Genomic DNA, 24,806 nt, shown 5'->3' on the forward strand with positions numbered 1-24,806 from the left:
TATAAAGCACAAACGTCTAGCTGCACTTGTCCTGGAGAAGTGTAAATTTACCTTGTAAAGGACCAACATTGTCATGAATTGAATGTACACAGATCATTCAAAACATCACAGCTTTCTTCTTCGTGTGTACCATCAAGCTCTGTAGCCATGAAGAATAGACCTGTATATACACTACTGCATTTATGATTAACTCCATTGCATCTTGACCACTTAAAAAAATGACATCAGTTACAGAGGAAATGCTACTTCCTGAAATCCTCGGACAATGACCACTGCCTTTTAATGAGAAATGAAGAGATAGGAAAACACTGGGTAGGCCCATCAGCAATACAATGGTTCAACATTTTTCTTAGTTTAAGTCAGGGGTGCTCAACTCCAGTCCTCAAGTCCCCCCAACAGGTCAGGTTTTCAGGATATCTCTGCTTCCGCACAGGTGGCTTAATCAGTCCCAGCTTCTGCACAGGTGGCTCAGTCTTTGTCTGAGCCTCTGATTGAGCCACCTGTGCTGAAGCTGTGATATCCTGAAAACCTGACCTGTTGGGGGAGCTTGAGTACTGGAGTTGAGCAGCCCTGGTTTAAGTGTTAAAACGACAACAAAAAGAAGCTGCTGTATGATTGGCGTGCATGTTTCCCTTTATTATGCAACACGTGTGTTTTTAAGCCTATGGGGCATATCCCAAATCGGCACTAGGGCACTTTATTTAAAATCCTTTCTGAACATTTGCAATTGCAAATGAGAGAGAGAGAGAGAATGGTTAATTTGACATGATTTCCCACGATTATACCATCCGATTTAACCACACTGCTGCTGTGATTGCACGGTGTAGGAAAGGGGGAGATAAGTAATGGATAAGGGCAGTAAAATCCACCCCAAACTTCAGGTCGCAACTCGGGTCACTTTTTGCGAGTGTATACTGGAGATATTTATAAACAAGACCTGTACTTTTCGGGTGGGATTCATTATAGAGGTTTTGCATCACTTTGTTTATTCACCATAATCCTTTTGTGTTTGTTTTGCAGCCAATAACCACTCTCAACTTCACAACTCACATTTAATAACCAAGCTTGAATTGATACTATAAATTGGGATGTTTATGTACGTTGTATGGTTCTGTATTGTCATCCATATTGTGCTATACGAACTGTATAATGAATGCAGCAGCAGTAAATAATTTCATGTTTGAATGGACACCAAAAAAAAAAAAATGGTGTTGTGCTGACTTTTCTGCTATAACCCAGGTTTAATGTCTGTAATCTAAGTATTACCTGACAAGTATTAATGAATGAAGCAGGTTTGGGTGGGAGAGATGTACATATGCTCATGTGCTTACGGTACCGTGTCACGTGGTGAGTTTTTGTCAAAGCTATTTAAATAAATGTATCGGTTTTTATTTTATTTAAAAATGCATCCGTTTTAATCTGACAAACAATTATTTCACTTCTCTCCTACATAGTAGTGCACCTTTTAAAGAGGCAATCCAAGCGTTTTTTCCATCTTTTTTTTAAAATGCAAGGGGTCACCAGAGCTGAACCCCATTCATTTCAGTTCCCAGGGACCCCCTACTTCTGGAGATACTAACCTCCTTAGGCCTTGATTATACCAGATGCCGGCGGACGGCAGCGCGATCTGGTGACGTTACCCTCATGCTGCCGCCGAGCGGCATCTCGAACATACAGGAGATAAGAGACGCAGAGGAGACAGGGAGGTGTGGCCGTGAGTGGTTCGCCCTCATTGGCTGAACCGCTCGAGTGACGCGGCCGTCGCCTCCAGAGAACAAATTCCTCTGTCTCCTCCCCAGTCGTCCGCCCTGCAGCTCCAGGCGTATCGCACGCTGCTACAGCTATGTTTACTTTAAAAAAAAATTTCGGCCGCCGGCGTTTTTAGGTATAATCACGGCCTTAGTGGGTGCCGGTAGCCGCTCCTTGGTTTACATTATGGCTGCTTTTCAAAGCGCCCGGGCCCTGGGGGGCAATAGGAAGCCGGGACATCACCCGGTGCGGCTTCTTATTGGCCCATGTGACACAGGAGCTTTAACCTGCAGAGAGATACCGGCAACCCCGTAGGGATCTCTGGAAGCAGGGGTTCCCCAGAGCTGAGATTAACGGGGTTCAGCTCCGGAGACCCCTTGCTTCAATCCTCTATTAAAACATTTAAAAAAAAAAAAAATAACGGCTTGCATTGCTCTTTTAAATTCATAAACTTGTATGATAACAAATTTTTTTCGCCGGGACATGAGAAATAACACTGAAACAATATCTTCAATAAAATTGGATTTGTATTCTACTGCTACAGTCTGGAGTGCGTTATAAGTTTATATGGTTATGCTAGCAGCCAGCAGCATCTGCTAATGACAACACCCAGCTTTTCTGTCAAAATGGAGTCTTGGAGCACTCAATGAGAGTAAGGTGTGTAACACTTGCACCAACTATTTCCTTTGAACTTAGACACAGTGGGATGTCCGTTGTCACGCCAGCTTTATGTGACATGTCTCTTTATGTTAGTGTTCTCCAACACTGGACCTGAAGTGCCAAAACACAACACGTAATCCTTGTATGGCACAAATATGTATGGTTAGTATTAATTACATTTGAAGGGGGAGATAAATACAGTTATTCTAAAATACTTCTTTAAATGTTTAATTTCCCCATACTAATGTCTTTGATGTTAAGTTATTAAGTTAACCCTTTTCATGTCAGAAAATAATGCAACGCATGGAAAACCACGTTTTTGCAGATGTTGCCTTTCTATGCTCTCCACGGTTAATGTATTTTAAAGTATAAAACATGGCTGCCATTTAGGAATTTATTAAATTAGTATTATGTGATTTATGAGGAAGTGACAAAGATTCAGCTTTTTTTTTTTTTAAAACAGTATTTCAGTTATATTTTTAATCAAATAAAAAACTTGCCTTTGGATTGACACGAGTCCCTGTTCACTGACAACCTGGGATAGAACATTATGACCACTGCTTGGAATGTATCACTTTATTCTGAATAAACCATATTCCATGGGTACTAAACTGGATGTTTAAACCAGGGTTTAAATTTGCCAACATTTATTTATAAAAGGCTATCAAAAATAAATAGCTTGTGTACTTTCTATTTAAAGTAAATAATAGACTGACAAAAGCTCTCTCTTGTAACCTGTATATGCTACCCAAACGACTCATTAACTGCAAGCCATCTCATTAAATAAACTCATTTCTTATAACCTTATTTCTACCTCATCCTTACTAGACGTTTCTGTAAACAACTCCACCCTAGTTCTCAAGGACACAAACAGACCAGGTATTCCATATCACTTTAGCTCCGCTTGACACGTAATTGGAACTAAAGTTTGCAATTCTGATGTAATAGCCTGTTCTGTGTGTAACCCTTGAGAAATCAACAACAACTCTGGCTTGCTCTTTTTCAGCCTACTTAGCTCACCTGGGTACATTAATCTCTCTCCCCCGTGGGCGCCGGGAGGCCTTGTTGAAGGCAATCTTGGCTCCGATGCCCACGGCTAGGGTGAAGCTAATGACACCACAGATGACGTAGACGGTGCTATTGTTCTGGTCTGTATGCATTCCATTATCGTTCGGCTTGCCATTAGCGCTGATGGTACTGGACTGGGGCGTGTGTGCCCACACTGGGGTGTTATAGTTGCTACAGCTCTCTTGGTCTAAACGCTTGTGGTGATGCTCACAACAGAAGCGGTAGTGGCATGTGCCACAGCAGTAGCGGAATGTGCCCGTGGTACAGTTAAAAGTGGTGTCATACTGCCCCATCACATCATAGTATCCATGGCACATGTCTGGCAGAAACTGGCTCTTCCCTGAAGAGGCGTTCTGAGGAGCCGGGGCCCGCCTAATGTGCGCAAGCAGCATTGGCAGCACCTGTGTCTGGTTGGCCTGCCTTAGGCCATGCACAGCACCAACACTGAGCGCTGAGCGCACACTGAGAGCATCTAGAGTGACACTGAGTAACACTGTCAACAGATGATACATGGCAGTCAAGGACTATGGCAATCTGCGGCAGTAACAAATATAGATTCCTTTCTGATGTATGGAAGAAGTGCGGGTTTGTCTGTTGTCGTCGTTTGGTTTTCCGGGCTTTGGTCAGCTCCAAGAGTCTGCTCTCTTTCAAAGAGGACTATTGAAGGTATATATATCCCTCACTTTCCTCTTCAATTTTGCTTTATTTATCTCTATAAAAAGTCGTCTTCATTAAAAAAAGTTGTCTTCAAACAAAACCTAAAACAGGAAGAAAAAAAGAGTGAAATTAACAACCACCTCTAATTTGCATAATCCTCTTTTTCTGTCAGTATTTTCTGACCATGTCCTCTATTTCAAGCCTCTTTTCTGATTGTAAATCCATAGGCTTTTGCAAATTTGTACAAATCTGAAGATTTAGCATCTTTACTGGTATCACATATCTTCCTTATTATGCCACCTTTCCTAACTGGTCCATGATGGGAATGGAGTGCACGTTCCATTTGATTACATTACCATGGGGTTAGAGCAGGGGTGGGCCACTCCAGTCCAAGGGCCACCAACAGGTCAGGTTTTCAGAATATCCCTGCCTCAGCACACATGGGTCAGGTTTTCAGGATATACCTGCTTCAGCACATGTGGCTCAATCAGTGGCTCAGTCAACTGAGCCACTGATTGAGCCACCTGTGCCTGAAGCAGGGATAACCTGAAAACCTGACCTGTTGGTGGCTCTTGAGGACTGGAGTGGCCCACCCCTGGGCTAGAGCAAACACGTTTGAAAATCACCGTCCTCCTTTGAGTGCCATACTGTCAAACATTTGCAAGCAAATAAAAATGATTTAAAATACTCACCTGCATTTTCAATACTTCAATATCCAATACTTCATCCTCTTAGTGTTATTAGTTCAACATATATTTCTTCATAATGTTTAATATATATATATTTATTTTTACATTTTACAGTGGAGATAAAAGAAAAACAAGAGGGGATAGAGGTGGGGAATGAACAGAAATGAAAAATAGGGGAGAGGGGGGGAAATCCATCACATACATTACACACTGTACATCAAGTCTCAAGCATTTGTAGTACAGACAAGTAAAGTGTCTATCAGATCTGCAATGAATTGGTTACATTTTCTTCACCACTGACCACTCATTATCACATAATTACCCCAGCATGGCACTGCACCTTTAAGTAACATAAGTTGTGCAAATCACCCACTCCCCAGCTATGGCATTAGTAGTAAATGTATACATTGAAGGTACAAAATATCTTTAAGGAAAAAATGAGAGAGAGACACACACACACACACACACACACACACACACACACACACACACACACACACACACACACACACACACACACACACACACACACACACACACACACACACAATAATAATACTCTACGATACTATAGGTGACCTATAAAAGTTTGCTGTTGATCTTAAAAGACATAGAAGAGCTTTACAAATTCTCTTTAAATAGCATCAGTATCCACAGTCTTTATAATTTGGCTCTTCTTAGCTTCCATTTGGACTGAAGCCACTTTATGTTCCATCCAAGATTACCCCCAATCACACACACAAACACACTGTGCACCTTGCAGCTGGGCTCATTACCATATTCATGAGGTGAGTTGGACAGACTTTTGCTGCGACAAGATGATATACACCACAGGGAGAGGCAATTTGCCCTTGTCAAAGATTGCCAGGTGCTACGCTTCATTAATTGCTTATTATTGCCCAGTTCAAACCATTTGTAATGGATGCAACCCACCCTTTGTCCTCTGTCTGTTAAATTCAGAATGGACACTGACTACCTCTGTTTCTCAGAAGGACCAACGCAGAATGCAAAAATCATTGCTACAATCCCAGAATAGAGGTTTATTCACTGCAAGTCAAGATACAAATACATGAATCACTTCACTGCCCTGCGGTGAGGGGATTATATGCCAGCATCCTCAGAATGCCTATTTACAGTGGGTGGGTCTCTCCCTTTCTATCTCCCACCACCCCCCTTATTTCAGGGTCTGGGTGAGAGTAACCCCACCTTTAGGTATGACCTAACTAGCGTCAGCTTAAATGTAACAGACCTTTGTGTATACCATTAGCATTAACGCTCATTCTAGTTACAGCAATGCTATCAACCTGCCGTTGGTGAGCTTTGTACAGTAGATACATGTTAATGCATAACGAGGCGTTAACTTAGGTTAGTGCCTTGATAAGTCAATAACAGACATCTTGGGATCTGGGCCCTAGTTTCTCAGTACAAAGCATGTGACCCCACAAGGGTTAAAAAGAGTTCCCTAATAGTTGCACTCATCCAAATAATGTAACATCAAATAAAGCTAGACCTATTGGTCTCCAAGTACAGTAATTCTGTATATAGGTGTAAATCACCTAGGCTATATAACTGGTATACTGGTATCAATAACCATAAGAGTACACACTAATCATAGCAAAAACAGCTTCTAGGGATAAAAACAAAAATAATAAAACTTTATTAACACATAGTAGTAACACGTTGTAGTAAACCATGTGACAGCTTCAATTTTTTTTAAAGATGTGATGTCACTCCCTTTCAAATGACGTCACATCCTTTGAAAAGAAATGGACGATGTCACATGGTACTACAAACAATCAGATTGGGGATATACCATGTGATGCTTCACATGGTATATCTCCCAATCCGATTGGTGGGAGTAACATGTTGGCAGCCATTTTGGTTTTGGTGACGTCATCTTAAAGGGAGGGAAGCAGAGCCTTCCTGATTGACTGGCTTCCCTCCCTTTTGATGACGTCACATCCTTTCAACAACAACAAAAAACTGTCACATGGTACACCATCCAATCGGATTGGAGGTGTATCATTTGACACGCAAATGTGACGTCACAGGCCTTATATAAGGCCTGATAGCAAAAAGAAATAGGGTTGGCGCAGATCCCAGACCATCCAGTATTCAAAAAGTCCCTCCTGCAGCTCCAATCTTTCTCCCGTGATCAAAAACGGGGCCAACTAGAACACATACATAAAAGAGAGCGCAAAAAAAGGGGGGTTGTAATTTTTAAATTTGTTTTTAGAAAGGCGACAAATCTTAAGAGCCTTTTTGCACCTAGTGCACTTAAGAAACCCACTCCAACGGCAGGTGTTTGGAATTTTTTAAGTAAACCAATTGGTAACTACACCTGTGGGACATGTGTAATGTGCAAATACATGGTAAAGAACAAGGTAGTGGTAGATCAGATGACGGGTCAAGAACGGAAATATGATCATGTATGTATGTCTATGTCTATTGTAGTTTGTTTTGAATGCCACCTTAAGCACATAGCACCTGAGAACTTTAATTACCTAGATTGGAGGGTAACCAATAGTGTGGGACTGTGGGGTATATCTTACAGACCTTTGCAACCAGTGATTACATTCCCTGACGAAGAGTAGTGTACTCAAAACGCGTAGAAACTGGTTACTTTGGTACCACGTGGAACGTTGTGATGTCAGACGCCAGCGTTGGTTCCCTGCTTTGCCTGTTTGTGTATGGAGGTTGTTTGGAGCTCGGCAGCCACCATACCTATATTCTGCACAGCAGTTCCTTCTGTGGTCTCGGCGTGCCAGGACATTTATTATCCAGCGGGACTGCTTGTTTTTTCATCTGACGGGTTGGCGGGCAGGGACATCGTGGACAGCATGGTACCATCTTATTATTTGTAATGTAAGTGAATGTATTGTTCGTAATTTACATAATGTGTTATTTAAAAGTTACAACCCCTTCTTTTTTGCGCTCTCATATAAGGCCTGTCCCGTCTCATTTGACCTCAAGAAGACGACGGGACTACATCCGCCAATGGATTGGATTACAATTAAAGAAGAGAAGTCTCAAGAAAGAAGAAAAGAAGAAGTTACCTGAAGCTGAGGAGCATTGTGTCGCGTATCGAGAGCTTTCTGATGCATTCAGAATCGGAGGGTGAACTCATCAAAAGGTAAGAAAAATATTGATTGTATGTTATTTTTGTTTTTCAGGTATTTTTTATTGTATTTTATCATTTTTATTTATTTTTTGTTGCCCATTGACTGCCAATATGATTATCAGTGTCAAGCAATGCATTTGTTTTTGGCAAATACTTGTTTTTATTTAATTGTTATGTTTTTTTATTGATTGCTTTTTTTAATTCTGGTGGTTTTTTTGGTGTTTTTATTGTTGTTTATTTTTGGTGATTGGTTTATTTAATTGTTGTGTTTCTTTTGGTGATTGGTTTGATTAATTTTGTATTTTTGGTGGGGGTTTTTTTTTTTTACTTTGCCCATTGACTGTCATAATGGCAAATCATGCCCATATTATATGGGCATGATGTACCATTGTGACAATCAATGGGTAGAGGGTGGGGGTAGTTGCCCCAGGTGGGTGGTTAGGCCTCCTGGGTGGGAAGCGGTGGTGGGGGGTTAACCCCTTAATTACTACAGTGGTTAATAATCACTAAGGTGATTAAGGGGTTAGGGGCCATTAGTTTGTATTTCTTATTGTAATCTTCCTGCCAATGGAGGACAAGGGCGTGGAGGAAGACAAGGATGTCCGTCATCCTGGCAGGGGCACTGTAAGCGCAACTTTAATTTACTTTATGCTGGCTGTTTTTATTTTTAATGGGCAAATGCACTATTATCCATATCTTGAGGGTATTGTATTCATCTGGGGGTTGTATTTACAGTATGCATTGCACTGTAATTTTTTTGGGGGAATGGGGAAAAGCGCTATTAGTAGGGTGACCAGATTTTCAAATGTAAAAACCGGGACACACTAAAAAATATTTAGAAAACAAATTAAATCAAACAGCGCCCTAACCTTTTTTGCTTTTTTCCCTCACCCCCCATCCCTCCACCATCCTCTCCATCCCTCTCCCCATCCTCTCTCCTCCCTCTCCCCCTCATCCTCTCTCCTCCTCCCTCTCTCCATCTTCTCTCTTCCTCCCTCTCCCCATCCGCTCTCTCCTCCCTCTCCCCCATCCTCTCTCGTCCCGCTCCGTCATCCTCTCTCGCCTCCCTCCTCCTCTCTCCCCTGCCCCATCCTATCTCCCCCCACTCCCTCCCCATCCTCTCAATCCCCACTCCCGCCCCATCTTCTCTCCCCCCACTCCCTCCCCGTCCTCTCTCCCCACACTATCTCCCCATCCTCTCTCCCCACACTCCCTCCCCATCCTCTCTCCCAAGCCCTCTCCATCGTCTCTCCCCTTCGCTCCCTCCTCTCCCCCCACTCCCTTCCATCCTCCCTCCCCTTCTCCAAAATCTCTCCTGCACTCCCTCCCCATCATCTCTCCCCCCCACTCCCTCTCCATATCCCCCCTCTCCATCCTCTCTCCTCCCCTTTCCCCCCATATATACACACAAACACTACACCATATACACACATACCAAACATGCAGCATTAGTTTAACACAGCGGTGCGCAAACTGGGGGGCGAGCTCACCAGGGGTGGAGCGAGATTGTCTGCGTGGGGCGCGGGGTTTACAGAGGCCCTATGCGCTTCCCGAAGGCACTTAAATTTAGTGCCAGGGTGCAGCGAAGGCCTCTATAAACCTCACTTTCTTTGGCTCCGGCGGCTTCTTACACGCATTGCCATGGCAACGCAGCGGCAAATGACACCGCGAGGTCATGCGACGTCACGTTGCTATGGCAATGTGACGTCATGACGCCGCCAGAGCAAAGGTAAGAGGGGGGGGGGCAGCGTGCATTACAAATATACACAGCAGCACACACACACTTACCAACTCTCAGACACACACACACACACACACACTTACCAACACAGACACACACACTTACCAACATAGATACATACACACAGAACCGGGAGATCTAGAGAGGATCAGGAGTGCTCTGCTGCGCCACCTGCTGCCTAGAAGACAGACAGCCCTGCTCTCCTCCTCCTCCCTCCTGCTGCCCACAGCCGTTCCAATGTGAACGGCTCCGCAGCGGCATCTTCCTCTGATCTCCTTCTACATCTGCTCTCCTCCCACCCGCCCAAACCGGGAGGACACTGGCTGAATTATAACTGGGACTGCCCTGCAAAACCGGGACATTTTCTCAATTTTTGGAGCACCGGGACAGCTCATTAAAAACCGGGACATCTGGTCACCGTAGCTATTAGCCATCTTTGGTTAATCGCACTTTTACCCATTCCTTTTGTTGGTATAGGGCGTGGGTGAAGGTAGTAGTTGCCCCAGAGTGGTGTATAGGCCCTGCAGGAGGGTAGCGCACGGGGGTTAACCCTTCATTACCTTAGCGGTTGTAACTGCTAAGGTAATGAAGGGGTTAACTTCTACTGCCACCCTCCAGCAAGGCCTAAACACCCACCCTGGGGCAACTATAAGCTTCACCTACCCCCTGTAGCAACAACTATACAGTGCCTGCTATTTAACCCTTTCATTACCTTAGCGGTCAGCCGCCATGGTAATGAAACTGGCTGCAATTTTTTTTACTGCACAGGATTGATACTGGAGGCCAGCGGAGACCCGCGAGGAACTGTGGGGCACCCCGAATCTCTGGGAGGCCCTGCGGGTTCTCTGGGGTCCCAGCGGGTCTCCGGGGGTCCGAGCAGGTCTCCGGGGGTCCCGACTGGCCTCCGGTATAAATCCTGTGCAGTAAAAATAAAATAAAAGGCTTTGATGCATCTTGCAATATCTTTAGCACCAGCCTTTAGCTGCCGACAAAATATTGCAAGATTTTAAAGTTCGATATACTTATCACTGCTTAGTGAATAGCTATTACTGGCAAAAAAGTGAGTTGGGGTCTTTTTTTGGCTTGTCAGGTGACTTTTTTTGTTCAGTGTTAAAGGTCGTTAAAAAGCTGTTTAGTGAATAGCAAAGCAGGCAGTATAGCGCTATAAGGGCCTTTAAAGCACTATAAACCACGTATCACTGTTTAGTGAATGAGCCCCTTAGAGATGGCTTACCATATAGCCAGTTACTCTGTGTTAGCACAACATTTCATGAAGATTTTTTGTACCCAGGAAAAAAACAATATTATGGCTGACACATTTTTGTGAGTCACAAGCTTTCAGAGAACACACTTTAGAGAGTGTCTAACTGTGATAACAAAGCGCTTTTGAAACCGGGAGTGAAGGAGAAGCAAGCCCAGAGACTGCTTGTTCTAGTCACTCGTCTGAAGTTAAGCATAATATTTACAGACACTACATCATGAAGTACGGCACTCCATGACATCTGGGCCACGTCATGGACTTTTTGAGCTCGTTTTCTAGGGGAAATTGCGTTCTCCACTCCTGACGAGCGCAGAACGCGACCAGGCACTCAGGGAAACAGTAGAGGAGCCCCTCTTCCGATTCGGTAATCAGTAACACTCCGATCGTGTGGTCACGATGTGCCGGAGGGGCCGCTGCATTTCGGCACTCCAAGGGTAAAAGAGCATTCTATGAAGGCATATAAAATGTTCAAAAGCATCAGAGACGATGCGCGACGTGGAGGAGAATGGAGTACTAACTCTTGAGCTCCGCTCCCACCGGCACTTATAATTTAAATAAAAGCGGCAGAAACGAATATATCAAGGCTCAGCACACAGCATAATAAACATTAACACCCACAGATGGCATCCAGCAAAGCAGCGCGGACCAGGAGCCAGCCGGTCTCCACATATTTCAAGAGAAAGGGGGTGACCCCACCGGACAAGCCGGAATCTCCCGCGCGGGCTAATAACATGGATCCTGAAATCGATCCAACAGCTGAGGAGGACAGAGACGAAGAGATGGTCCGACGCAAAGATTTAAAAGAGTTTTGCTCCAAAATGCAAACATTCTTTAAAACAGAACTCTGGGCCATCAGGAAGGATGTAGACGCATTGGGTGAGCGAACAGCCACCCTAGAAACAACCACGGAAGAAACATCAGCGGCCATATCGCAAACACAAGATCAAGTTTCCATACTAAATGATCGGATTAAACTGCTTGAAGATAAAGCAGAAGATGCAGAAAACCGTGACAGACGGTGTAATATTAGACTGCGGGGGGTCCCTGAAAGCGTCCTGGACCCAGAAGACTTCACGTATAACTGGCTAGAAAATCTCTTCCCTGACAAACCAGAATATGAAATACGTTTAGACAGGTGCCACAGGGCTTTACGAAGGAAGCCTCAACAAAGCGATCCCCCCAGAGATATTGTGGCCCGTTTTCATCACTATCGCACCAAAGAAGAGGTGTGCAGGATTGCCAGAGAAGCAAGGTCTCTGGAGTTCGAAGGAGTCAAACTCCAGGTCTACCAAGACCTTGCCCCTGCTACCCTTACTAAAAGAAAGGCTCTGGCTCACGTCACAAAAATACTCAGAGACAATAACATTAAATACAGGTGGTTATTCCCCTGCGCTTTACTTTCTATTAAAAATGGCGTGGCACATACTCTGAGGAGTCCAGAAGACGAGGAGAGCTTCCTAGCAAAAATCGGCGTTCCAAGATCTCACCAAAATCCGTCTCACCCCCCGCCAACTAACCCGAATGGCCCCGCTCCCACCAGGAACAAAGCTGGCTCAACCCGTTCCAAGAATGGCGCAGAGGCACCCGCGACTCCAGACACTGACTGAGTCCGTCCCAGGCAGCTGTGTTCCATATGAAACCTCCCTTAAACCTTCTAAGACTCAAACACACATCTCACACTCCATCTGACACGAGGACGACCTACCAAGACCAAGGGAGAGGGACGGGATCGCGGAGCAGCTCTGTCGACAACTTCAGAACGGCAGCCATCTTCTCACGATCCTTCTCCAAGCCGAGCGGGAAACAGAATGGCTTTTTCCCGCGCGAGTGATCTGACGTCATCGCCGGGCACCTCCCTCTCGCGAGATCTGGTTTACTTCCTGAAGTGCGGGTATTTCTGGCACAGACGGGACACATCACAGGAGGCTGCTCACTCTGAGATGCAGCACCTCCGGAGACTTACAATAGACTTAATGAACAACATTTAATTAGTTCCATCCAGTGTCCCATATTATCCCTTTAGTCCCATACTTGACTCGTTCCCATTCACCTTACACCTTGGGTAAAATAAATAAATAAAGTCTCATAAACCAGCACACAGTTAATAAAAACATACATACATTGTACACTATGGCCAAGGTGCTGTATACTATATATGTAGGTACTATTGTATATATGTTCCTAAAAGCTTCTGTAGGCTTCTGTATACATGTAAGCTCATATGTTTAGTTTTATTGCATATGTGTATTGCGGTATTGCATTGTACATATGCAGTGATGTAATAATGATAATAATAATAATAATAATAATATAAACATATTACATGTTATGTTGTGTGTATATGTGTAAGTGTTGCATGTATTGCATGTATGTATTGCATGTATGTGTTACATGATGCATGTGTTGCATATTTACATTATATGTATATATTGCATTGTTGCACTATTGCATTATACATATATAATAATGTAAGGATAATAATAATAATAATAATAGTATAAACATATTGCATGTTATGTTGTATATATATGTAGGTGTGTTGTGTGTTGTGTGATGTGTGTATGTGGTATGTGTGATATTATATTATTACATATATGTTGCATTGTTACATGCTGCATGCATATGTTACATTGATATATATATATATGGTTGATATATGGTTGATATATACATGTGATATACTGAAATATATATTACATCGCGTATTAAGCGCTTTATATATACTGTCATATACTGTAAGCTATGCACTATGTTCTATGTATCATACACAGTATATACTTTATATTATGTACCATAGGGACTACATATACTATGCGTTGTACTAATATGCGCCGTACTTTGTACTACATGATGAAGACGGCATATATGTATATGTATATGGGGGCTATATATACTGTATACTATTATCTCCTATTTTCCTTTACCAGTATGAGTAGCAGTTCTATCCCTACCATCAATATACCTACGTTAGGGAAGGTTTAGTTAAAAGACAGTTGGTTAAGCTGATATATTATTAGGATTTAGAGGCTTTCAGTTTTTGGCGTAATATCTATATAGTTATTACACCCCAAACATTACTCAAGAGATAAGTAATTTTGTTATGTCTCATATAAACTTTAGATGATCAATTTCACAGCTAATATATTTAATTCTCTGTACATAGTAAGGGATTTAGACACGTTTATTCAAATCACAGAAACGTTAGCACCATACCTATATTATATGCCCTATATATCTGTCTCATATAGCTTATTTGTCTTGTAGATCATATGTCTTGTTTGTCATATCATATCATATCATATGTCTTCCCTGTCCCACTCGTCAGGCAGTTCTTAGAAGTTATTTAGGTCAGTCTATTATTTATCACAAAAGTTGTTATTACATACAGCTAAAGTTACAGCTGTAACGATTCTCTGTTCTATGGTTCCTGTTTATTTTAAGGTTTCTATTTCTATTTGACATTTATAACACCCAGTTTTATCTGTCGCAATTAACAAGATAATAAATATATGGAAATTGTGCCGGAGGGAGTATCCCCGGCGACGCGCATGTGTTCCTTTTTTCGGTCCCCAATTGTTGTGGACCGACCACAAGACCCAGAGAGGTCTGTCTCCAATACAGGAGTTTGGCCCACCCATTTGGCGGAGCCAAAAGACCTATCCTCTGGGCGCAGGGGCTATCTTCGGGGGCTCCCGAGGTATGCTCTTGTTTTCTGTTTACTTTTTACTTTTTTTTCCCTTCCCTGTGATATCCCTCCTGTCTCTTCCCCTGTTCTGTCTCCCTATCCCCTCTCCTTCCCCTTCCCTCCCCTCCTAAGGACATTTGGAGCCCTGCAGACAGGTCTATATGGCATGAGAACTACAAACACAACAGACAGATTCACCGATGATATAGCTAAAAGTGAGTATATGAGTTGTTACACTAGTTACCTCTTTTACTACAACACATGGCGCTAACACTAATATCTCACAATGTAAAAGGCTTTAATAGTCCAATCAAAAGAAAATTAGCTTTTACGGACTATAAGAGAAAACAGGCGGATGTGTTGCTCCTACAAGAGACACACTTCAGTAACAAAAATCCACCTAAATTCTTAGATAAGAGCTTCTCCCAATATTTCACGCCTCAGCCTCAGCCAAAAAAAGAGGAGTAGCCATCCTATTCAGTAACAGTGTCCCATTTATCGCCCAGACAATTAAAAAAGACGCTGAAGGCCGCTTTATTATTGTAATTGGAACGATCCATGAACAGCCTATCACATTGGCTTCACTATACGCCCCCTGCATACAAGATGCAATTTTCTTTGAAAAGTTTTTCAAAATACTAAACTCAGTAGCTAAAGGATGCATCATAGTAGCAGGAGATTGTAATATTACAATGCATTCGGCATTAGATAGATCAGGAGGAGGAGTCTCTGACAATAAAAAGACGCAATTCGCCCTTCACAAAGGCCTAAAAGATACCCAGTTAGTGGATATATGGAGAGAACTCCACCCATCTACCAGAGATTATACTTTTTATTCCCACCCGCATACCTCATATAGTAGAATTGATTACCTCTTTATCTCGTGCCATCTGGTTCCTATGGTCACTCATTCAGAGATCCATGATATTTCATGGTCCGACCATGCACCAATAGAGCTAAGGTGCAACAATATCCGGGCCAATCGACCAGGTGCAAACTGGAAACTTAACGAATCTATTCTTAAGATACCTGAAATTTGTGATGTTATAGATCAAGAAATAGCTCAATTTTTTGAGATAAACACAGGCTCTGTGGAATCCCATATGATTCTCTGGGAGGCTCATAAAGCAACCTTAAGGGGCATATTAATCAATATCACAGCTAAGAGAAAACGAGAAAGAGATTCCAAAATCAAAACACTCCAAACCAAACTACATTCTCTTCTCTCAAACCACAAAACCAACCCTGATCCACAAACAACAAGGGATCTAAAAGATACAAATATAGAATTGAATATGTTATTGACTTCCAGGGCAGATAATTCCCTAAGTTGGTCCAAGAGGAAGTTTTACGAAAAAGCTAACAGGCCGGATACGATGCTAGCTCGAGCGCTAAAAGATAGGCAATCTAAGTTTAACATCCAAGCTATACGCTTAAAATCGGGTATACAAACAGCCAATCCCAAAAAGATAGTAGAAGAATTCGGTTCATTTTATGGTTCCTTATATGACGGAAGGAAAGTGGCACATAATAACAATACGAGCAAAGCATTAAGAGATTTCTTAGCTAGCTCAAAACTGGAGAGATTGACAGAGCAGGACAGAAAGGCTTTGGGCGCTGACTTCACATTAGAAGAGGTATCACAAGCCATTAAAGAACTTAAACCATCAAAAGCGCCAGGACCAGATGGTTTCTCGGGGCTATATTATAAGAAGTTCTCTATCTTACTTGCCCCTCGGCTGCTCCACATGTTCAATGCTATATTAGCAGGAGCACCTATTCCCGGAGATATGCTGCGGGCGTCTATATCATTAATATATAAACCTGGCAAGGATCCGCTGAACTGTAAAAGTTACAGGCCAATTTCCTTAATCAATACCGATATAAAGATATATGCTAAATTGTTGGCCAACAGATTAAGTCTAATCCTACCCAGACTAATACATCCAGATCAGGTCGGCTTTATCAAAGGGAGGCAGGCAGCGGATAACACTCGACGATTTATTGATCTGCTAGAATTGGCAAACAAAAATAATGCTCAAACCATGTTATTAAGTCTGGACGCAGAAAAAGCTTTTGATAGGATAGACTGGCCATATCTTCAAGAGACGCTAGCAGCATTTGGCTTTGGGGATCGGTTGAGTGGAGCGATTATGTCGCTGTACTCGGGCCCAACCGCCAGGGTTATACATCAGGGCTTCCCCTCACTCTCATTCCAAATTCAAAGTGGCACAAGACAGGGATGCCCATTATCTCCCCTCCTGTTCGCCCTATGTATAGAACCCCTGGCGGCACGCATTAGAGATAATTCGGACATCTCAGGGTTAAACGCTTATTCCCAATCACATAAAGCGGCCCTGTACGCAGACGATATCCTACTAATCATTTCAAAACCCCTCACTTCACTACCTAACCTATTTGACCTACTAGACAAATTTTCTAAGGTCTCTGGGTTCAAAATAAACCAATCCAAATCCGAAGCTTTGAATATCAATCTCCCTAGACATACGGAGAAACTACTGAAACTAAATTTTAAATTTAATTGGCAAATGAAATCTATAAAATACCTAGGGATCCACATCACCAAAGATGCAAAAAGCATCTATAATGCAAACTATCCCAACCTGATTTGGACATTAAAACAAGACCTTATCAGATGGTCTTCCAAGAAGATTTCTTGGATAGGTAGGATACATAGCGTTAAAATGAATCTACTTCCCCGTATCCTATACCTCTTCCAGACATTGCCTGTGCCACTCAAACTGAAGGATATACTCTCACTTCAGTCTGCAATATCTAACTTTATCTGGGGAGGAAAAAAACCGAGAGTTAATAAACTAAATATGAAAAGACCTACCTTGGCAGGTGGCTTAGCAGTACCCTGCCTGTTATCATATTACAAAGCGGCTCAATTAAGTCAAATTATACAATGGCATTCAGACCCTAAATTGAAAAGATGGGTGGAATTGGAAAGTTCTGCTTGCTCTCCATTAGAGCTTAGCAACCTGATTTGGCTACCTAAAAAAGCGAGGAAAACCGCTGCCCTACCGCTCACCTCATTGACCAACTCCATATCGGTTTGGGAAGCAACAAACATAAAAAACTCACTCACATCAGGACGTTCTCTGATGTCCCCCATTTGGAATAACCCATGTTTTGCACCTGGCCTAATTGGTACAAATAGTTCAATCTGGAAACTAAAAGGATACAATAGAATCAAGGATATGGAAGGATATAATCTGAAAATTAAAACATTCGACCATATCAGATTAGAAAAAGATTTGCCCCACTCAGAATTCTATAAATACCTCCAGATTAGAGCATTCTATAACAAATTTGCCCCGTACCCTCCCCTGACGAAATTCGAAAAGCTCTGCCGGGCAGAAACCGACACTAAGGGACTTATATCTACGATCTATGGAGAGGTAGTCGAATCTGCTAGATCTAAACAGCAAACACCTTCATTCCAGAACCAATGGGAGATAGATTTAGGGGAATCCCTAGATGATGAGGATTGGGACTCCATATTTCTAGTCACCGCCAAAAGTTCCATATGCACCACACTGAAGGAGAACGCATATAAAGTTCTTATGAGATGGTACCTCACCCCACTAAAATTATCGAAATACATACCAGGGTCCTCCCCATTGTGCCCCAAACAATGTGGAGGAACAGCTGATCTGTTACATATGCTGTGGTCTTGCCCGTTGATAACCCAAATCTGGGAAAAAATTAGAAATTGGATTCAGAAGATTTTTGACCTCTCTATTCCCCCTGACCCTTGGCTGTTTCTATTAAACAGACCTTTAAAGGATCTATCAAAGTCACATAACAAATTAATTGCTCATTTTGCAATAGCCACACGGTGTGAGATTGCAGCACTATGGAAACGCCCCGATATTCCAATTATCCCAAAGATTCGGAATCGTATTTGGTTTATCTGCCAGATGGAAAAATTAACAAGTTTAGTTAATGATACTGGCGATAACTTCCTAAAAGTCTGGACCCCTTGGTTAGCACAGACAGACATCCCTGGGGTAGAGCGTGACACAATTTGGCTTTAATAGTAAGAAATGCGTTCTCCTACAGGAGAGTAAAATAACTACCCCCACACACACAATGGGATCAACTACTTAAAGCTGAATAAAGCCCTAGTTATAGCCTTACAACTCATGGGCCATCTACGCTTCAAGAAAAACTAGCCTTGTTATATCCTTCCCTACCAACCACCTTTACCTCCTCCCCTTTCCCTTCTACCCCCCCCCCAACCCTTCCCTCCCTTTTTTTTTTTTTTTTCAAAATTATTATTTATTATTTGTTCACCTGCACTCGCACGACCGAGTAGGGCTCGAAAAGTTGTGCGATTCTCATATATGTGATCCAAAGCCCACATTACATGTGCTATTTTATATTGTGCATGCATATAATGTTCACTCTGTATACCATACATTTGTTCACAATAAAATACAAGTTATAAAAAAAAAAAGCATCAGAGACTCAGGGGGTTATGCACTAAGCAGTGATAAGTGCTTTTAAGTGAGATAAAAAGCCATTATAGCGTGATACTGCCTTCTGTGAGACTCACAAAGCAGTGATAAGTCTTTTAAGTGAGATAAATGCCTTTATAGCGCAATACTGCCTTCTGTGAGATTCACAAAGCAGTGATAAGTGCTTTTAAGTAGCCATTATAGCAGGTTACTGCACTGTTATCACTGCTTTGTGAATCTCACAGCAGGCAGTATCACGCTATAAAGGCAGTTATCTCACTTAAAAGCACTTATCACTGCTTTGTGCATAGCACCCAGAAAACCCACTTATCACTGCTTAGTGCATAACCCCCTCAGTGAGAGCAGTGTCATTAAGGATCAATCCTGATACTACTTAACTTAAAATACCTGGGGGGGTTGTTCCCCTGTGGCAGTTGTATTTAAAGCCATACTGTTATGAGTATACATATTCACTCACCCCCCCGGACAGACAAGATTTATAACATCACACAGTATCTTAATTGCAGCTCTGATTTTGTAGTGTACACCTTGAATTCCCCGTGACATTCCCCTGGGGGAAACAACTCGACCGCTCACTAGGCGCATTAGTGAGCATAGAAGTGTGATCAAGACGAAGAATGAGAAACCTCCAGACGCTGGACATTTTACTGAGCTCAGACATTGTTAATCAGCTCAGATTTTAGGCCATTGATCATGTTAAGGTGCCAACGAGGGGTGGTGATAGGGGTCAGGTTACTTAAGCAGTGGGAGCTTAAATGGATTTATGTACCTGATGCCATGACCCTAAAGTTATGAACAGAAGGGACCTAACCTGTCATTTGTGATCTTTTTCCATATTTAGAAACCATCTGGTCTGTTCCTATGTGAGGAGATAGTGTGGGGGTACCAGTTTTAGAGTGGTCAGGCATTATCTACAGGGTATGTGTCTATATCTCTTCCTTTACATATCGGTCTGTGGATAGTGTGTTTTTGATCTTATTGTTTTCCATATTCTTCTGTATATTACACATTCTTATTATCCCTTTATGTGGTTTTTATTCTCATACTGGTTGGCCATTCTATTTACGGATGTATTGTACCCTATGGCGTGTTTCACATCGCTGATGAGAAGCTCCCGGCATTAAGTCTTTTTGAAACTTTGTACCGTCTGCAATCAAATGGGAAACACTGACATTGAGGCCTCAAAAAATCATGGGAGGATCATTTAATATTGTTTTACAGTCAATGCGACATTGCACGCTACTGCATTGTTGTTATTTAGGAGTTACTACAATAACCGGGTGTTGTGGAATCACTGACATCATGCGTGTTGGCGTCATATTTGCAAAATTGTTCAAAAGTTCACCAATTTTGTGACTTTGCAAAAATGAAAGTGTATAAAAGTGAAAGTGACCTGAATTTAGGGTAATGTGACCGGCATGTTGACTTTTACTGCTTGTTTGGGTGAAATTTGTAGTATTCGCAACAATTTAGCAAATCTCTAGCTGCAAATATTTCTTTAAGTTGAAAAAAAAAAAAAAGAAAGAATCGTGAGTAAACATTTGTATATGTTTTACACAAATGCTTCTGACTTCACGCACATTTCTTAAATTTAAAAAAACATGGGAAGCGCTTACAACAATCAAAGCAGTATTACAAGTACAAGTACAAATAGTGCGTTGTAACCAATTTCCACTAGGAAATAAAGACATAATGTAATCACGCATGTCTTACTTAGACCGCGCTTATAGTGCCGGCGACGTCGCCCGAAAACAAATGCATTGTCGCCGGTGCAAGTGCTTATAGTAAGCGCGACGGCAACAAAGCGATGTGGCAAAGCGATTTTTCGTAGCCGTAAATATTTGATTTTTCAGGGGCTGTTGCCTCATGTGACAGCCCCTGAACCAATCAGGAGCCTGGTCGCCGCCGCCGCCGCCGCAAAGCGAAATACAACTTTCGCTTGCAGCGACGGGTGACGACACGCGTCGCCGTCACTATAAGCGCGGCCTTAGGCTGCGCTTATGGCGACAGCCCTGCGACGTCGCGTTAAATTAATTGCCGCCGTCGCGTCCACTTGATCGCGATCGCTGGAAGTCATCTCAATTTGATTTTTCCAGCGACCGCAGCCTGACGTGGCCGTCGCCGGCACTATAAGTGTAGCCTTACATAGCTTTAATGAGAGGAAAGTGCATTCATTTTGACATAAGTCTGAAGCCTACAACCTCAGCTGGCGCTGAGCTTGCTCATGCTTGGAGAGCTCTGCAAGCATGAGCGCGGGTTGTCCTTTAAAATTTCGCAAGCGCTCGCGGGGGGGGGGGATGGACGATGCAGGGGAAGCTGAGTGCGCTAGAGAGTATAACAATTTTATTTAGCTAAGCGCAGAACGCCGGTGAGCGTGTGTGCACGCGCATATGCGCGCGCGCATCGCGTGAGCATGGACTTACATATATATATATATTTATATGCAAGTCACCTCGCCAAGCGCCGCCCGCTCAGCGAGCTCAGCGCTAGTGGGGACGCAGCCTTAGAAAATCTAGAAATAGCTAAAGCATGAAACGGAGATCATGGAAAGGGGGTTACACCAGCAAAATGATATTAACAACTGACCAACGACACTGCGACGTTAAAGTGCTTTATTTACATGGATGGATATGGGGAGCGCAGGACCATGAAAAACATAAAATATGCATATAGTGCAATATTGCAATAATCCAAAAACTCTTGGAAGAGCAGTAATATTTATGGAAGTGGCCAGGACCACTACTCACATGGCCCAGATAATGTGCAGACACCAGGCGACACGCCGTCCATGCTGCTATTTCGCTCCGATCCAGGCCGCTGATGTTATTTTATATGTAAGTACAGCGTGCTGCACATTACTTTTATGCAAATACATATTTTTTTTACACATATATTCTCTCTGTTTACTGCAATACATGCGAGGGAAGGCACCACATCCAAAGAAGGGATCACTGTTCCGGTTCTACTAATGGGTAGATACTCCCCACAGTAAACGCCAGTTCCAAGGCATCCAGCGACTGAAATAGAAGAGGACCGTTCATTTAAAGAAACCTTTGTGTCTGCACATTATCTGGGCCATGTGAGCAGTGGCACTGACCACTTACATAAATATTACTGATCTTCAAGACTTTTTTGAATATTGCCTTATATGCATATTTGGTCTTTTTCATGATCTTGCGTGTGACTTTAGGGGGGGTAACCAGGCTCCAAATAAAGGTTTAAGCCCGTTTGGTTACCCCTGATCCGTAATAAGGGTTCAAGAAGAGTCAGCTCTTGGACCCAGTGTTGTATATGCATAACCTGTAATTGTGCGGTAATAAAGTATTTTATGTGTTTTTACCTTTCCAGGAGTGCCAGCAAGCAGAGATTGCTGTGGTATGAGTTTCAAGGGGGGGGGGGGAGTGCAGAGAAAGTGTTGTCAGAATGTTTCTTATCTAGTCAGGGTCCAGAGTTGCTGGTACCCCAAAAATTTACCCAGAAATCATGCGTGATTCCTGGCTTCATATAGACACATTGCCCCGGCAAGATCCCGCCTTGAAAATGCTTGCACGACTCACCACAGGAGTTCCCTGCTTCAGCACAGACCAGAAAGGTAAAAAGGGCATAGTGATGTGAGGTGTCCCTGAACCAGTCCAGGGATCCCTAGGTTAATGGGGATACCCAGTTTATGCCCCGGTCACCCAGAACCTAGATAGGGGTTCATGGGTTGGTTCCCTGCTTGTGCACAGTAAAATGAGGCACAGGGATGAAAAGTGTTCCTGTAGCTGCGGGGATCCCTAGATAACATAGGGGTACTCCAGTTAGTGCCAGGGTGTCCCAGAACTGGTGTTGGGTTTGTGGGTTATGGAAGTCCCTTGTAAAGTATAGAAAAACCTGACCTGTTTAGGGGTGTTTGGGGTTCATTGGGGACATTGGGGCGAAAATGTATTACGTTTGTTTGCAGGATTTCGGGGGGCCCAGCTACTGGTGGTTCCCTGATTCTACCCGGCGTGCAGGCACTATTTGTGGGTTCGCGGGGTGAATTACATTGGGGCTGCCTCGTGTCTCCTAGACTCCTGATTTTCGAGCCCAGATATCCCCAGCTAATCTCTCACACGTATATAAGGGTCCCCTAGGTTCATACTTTATTAAAGTATTGGTTCAGAGGGTGTTATACTGTATGTATAAAAATCCATGCAGTCAGCCTAAAGCATTTGCATAGGAGACCTGATGTCTGCCTAGCCCATTTGGCCTCAAAGGGAATACAGGATATGGAGGTGTCAAGACCATTTGGGCAGGAGGGAAGGACTCAAAGCATCCATGTCCTGAGATTAATGGACGCTATTTGCATGTTCATCTGTCCCACTAGACTGGCAGGAGCCGTCACCGTAGGTGGCATTAAGGAAATCAGGGTCAAAGGTGCCAAATGGCACATGCCCCTTGGTTCATTCAGATTTCCTTGTTGTTTCTACCACTTTGTCTCAGATTGGTTGCTGAGAATATTCCCACGCTTTCTGATAGGGGATAGTATTCTGTGAATGAAACTCAAGAGGTGTTATAAACCCCTACGCAAATCAGATTTTTAGTTCTCTAATGTTTAAAGATTCTCCAGATTCTAAGTTTCCAGCAAGAAGGAGATGCTTCAGCTAAAGCTGCCTCTAATTTTCTATCCTGTTTTTGCAACTAGCATCAGGGGAAAATCCTTAATTAAGAATTCCCTGCACCTAGGAAAGCAAGATTGTTATCCCAGTTCCCAAGTAAGTGTGTTTTTTTGCCTTTATTTTGTGTATTATTGTGTGTATGCCTATTGTAAGGGAATAAACGTCAATTTATTTTTTTATCTTGTTTTGCTCAATGTATGATCTGGATAAAAAGGTATAAATGGCCTGGTCTCCTGTGACACTGCGCTCCCCTTATCCATCTATCAGCATTTCCTAAGGATCGAACAAGGATCCTCATCTGTCGAGCAGCGTATCATAAATTAATTAATTATATATTCCACTGATTTGGATATCACTACATTTATTTATTCACTATCTTTCACTTCAATGTTTGATATTATATCACAAGAGAGCGCCTCTTTTTTTCTTCTTTTTGCTTTATTTACATTGCAATAACATGGTGGAACACATTATCGTTAGTCTGAACGATTAGTCTGAAGTGTGTCAACTGATACATGAGCTGATACACTTGTCTAATGTCTTCCCGCAGGGCCGCCAACAGAAATTGTTGGGCCCAGGAGAAATATAAGAAGCAGGACCCCCCCATGGCAAACAAGGAGTGTAGAAGGTACGGGCATGGGGAAGAGGTGGGAGTGGGTAAAAGGAGGTATGGGGGAGATGGGTATAAGGAGGGTAATGGGCTTGGGGTGAAGGGGTATAAGGAGGTTATGGGCCTGGGGGGAGGGGTATAAGGACGAAATGGGCCTGGGTGGGAATATAGGAAGATAATGGGGGGCTGGGGGCTTACTACACTGAGGCGCTACGTGGGCTTACCTGTAGCCCACGGATGGGCCCCATGGAGCCACACGGAAGGGAGTCCTGGGACGGAGGTAGGTGAGTGGTAGGGCCATGAAGGCCCACAAAAGGGACGCCCTGGCTAGATGGGCAACGACCGATGATAGAGAGGGGAGGGCTCTACAGACCTGTGAATAGGCCCGCCAGTGCCCTGCAGAAGGGTGGCCCGCCA

General features: G+C 43.1%; 1 protein-coding gene across 5 annotated transcripts in view; it reads right to left on the reverse strand.

Moving 5' to 3' along the window:
• Nucleotides 1–24,806, reverse strand: part of SHISA7 (shisa family member 7) — a 178,065-nt gene that overhangs the window by 74,437 nt on the left and 78,822 nt on the right. For all 5 annotated transcript variants that reach the window (XM_075605297.1, XM_075605294.1, XM_075605295.1 and 2 more), the window contains exon 2: nucleotides 3,430–4,235. In XM_075605297.1, coding sequence (XP_075461412.1) covers nucleotides 3,430–3,989 — 560 coding nt within the window. In that variant the 5' untranslated portion in view covers nucleotides 3,990–4,235. The remainder of the gene's footprint in view (nucleotides 1–3,429; nucleotides 4,236–24,806) is intronic.

Source organism: Ascaphus truei, chromosome 6, assembly GCF_040206685.1.
Source record: "Ascaphus truei isolate aAscTru1 chromosome 6, aAscTru1.hap1, whole genome shotgun sequence".
Lineage (NCBI taxonomy): Eukaryota > Metazoa > Chordata > Amphibia > Anura > Ascaphidae > Ascaphus > Ascaphus truei.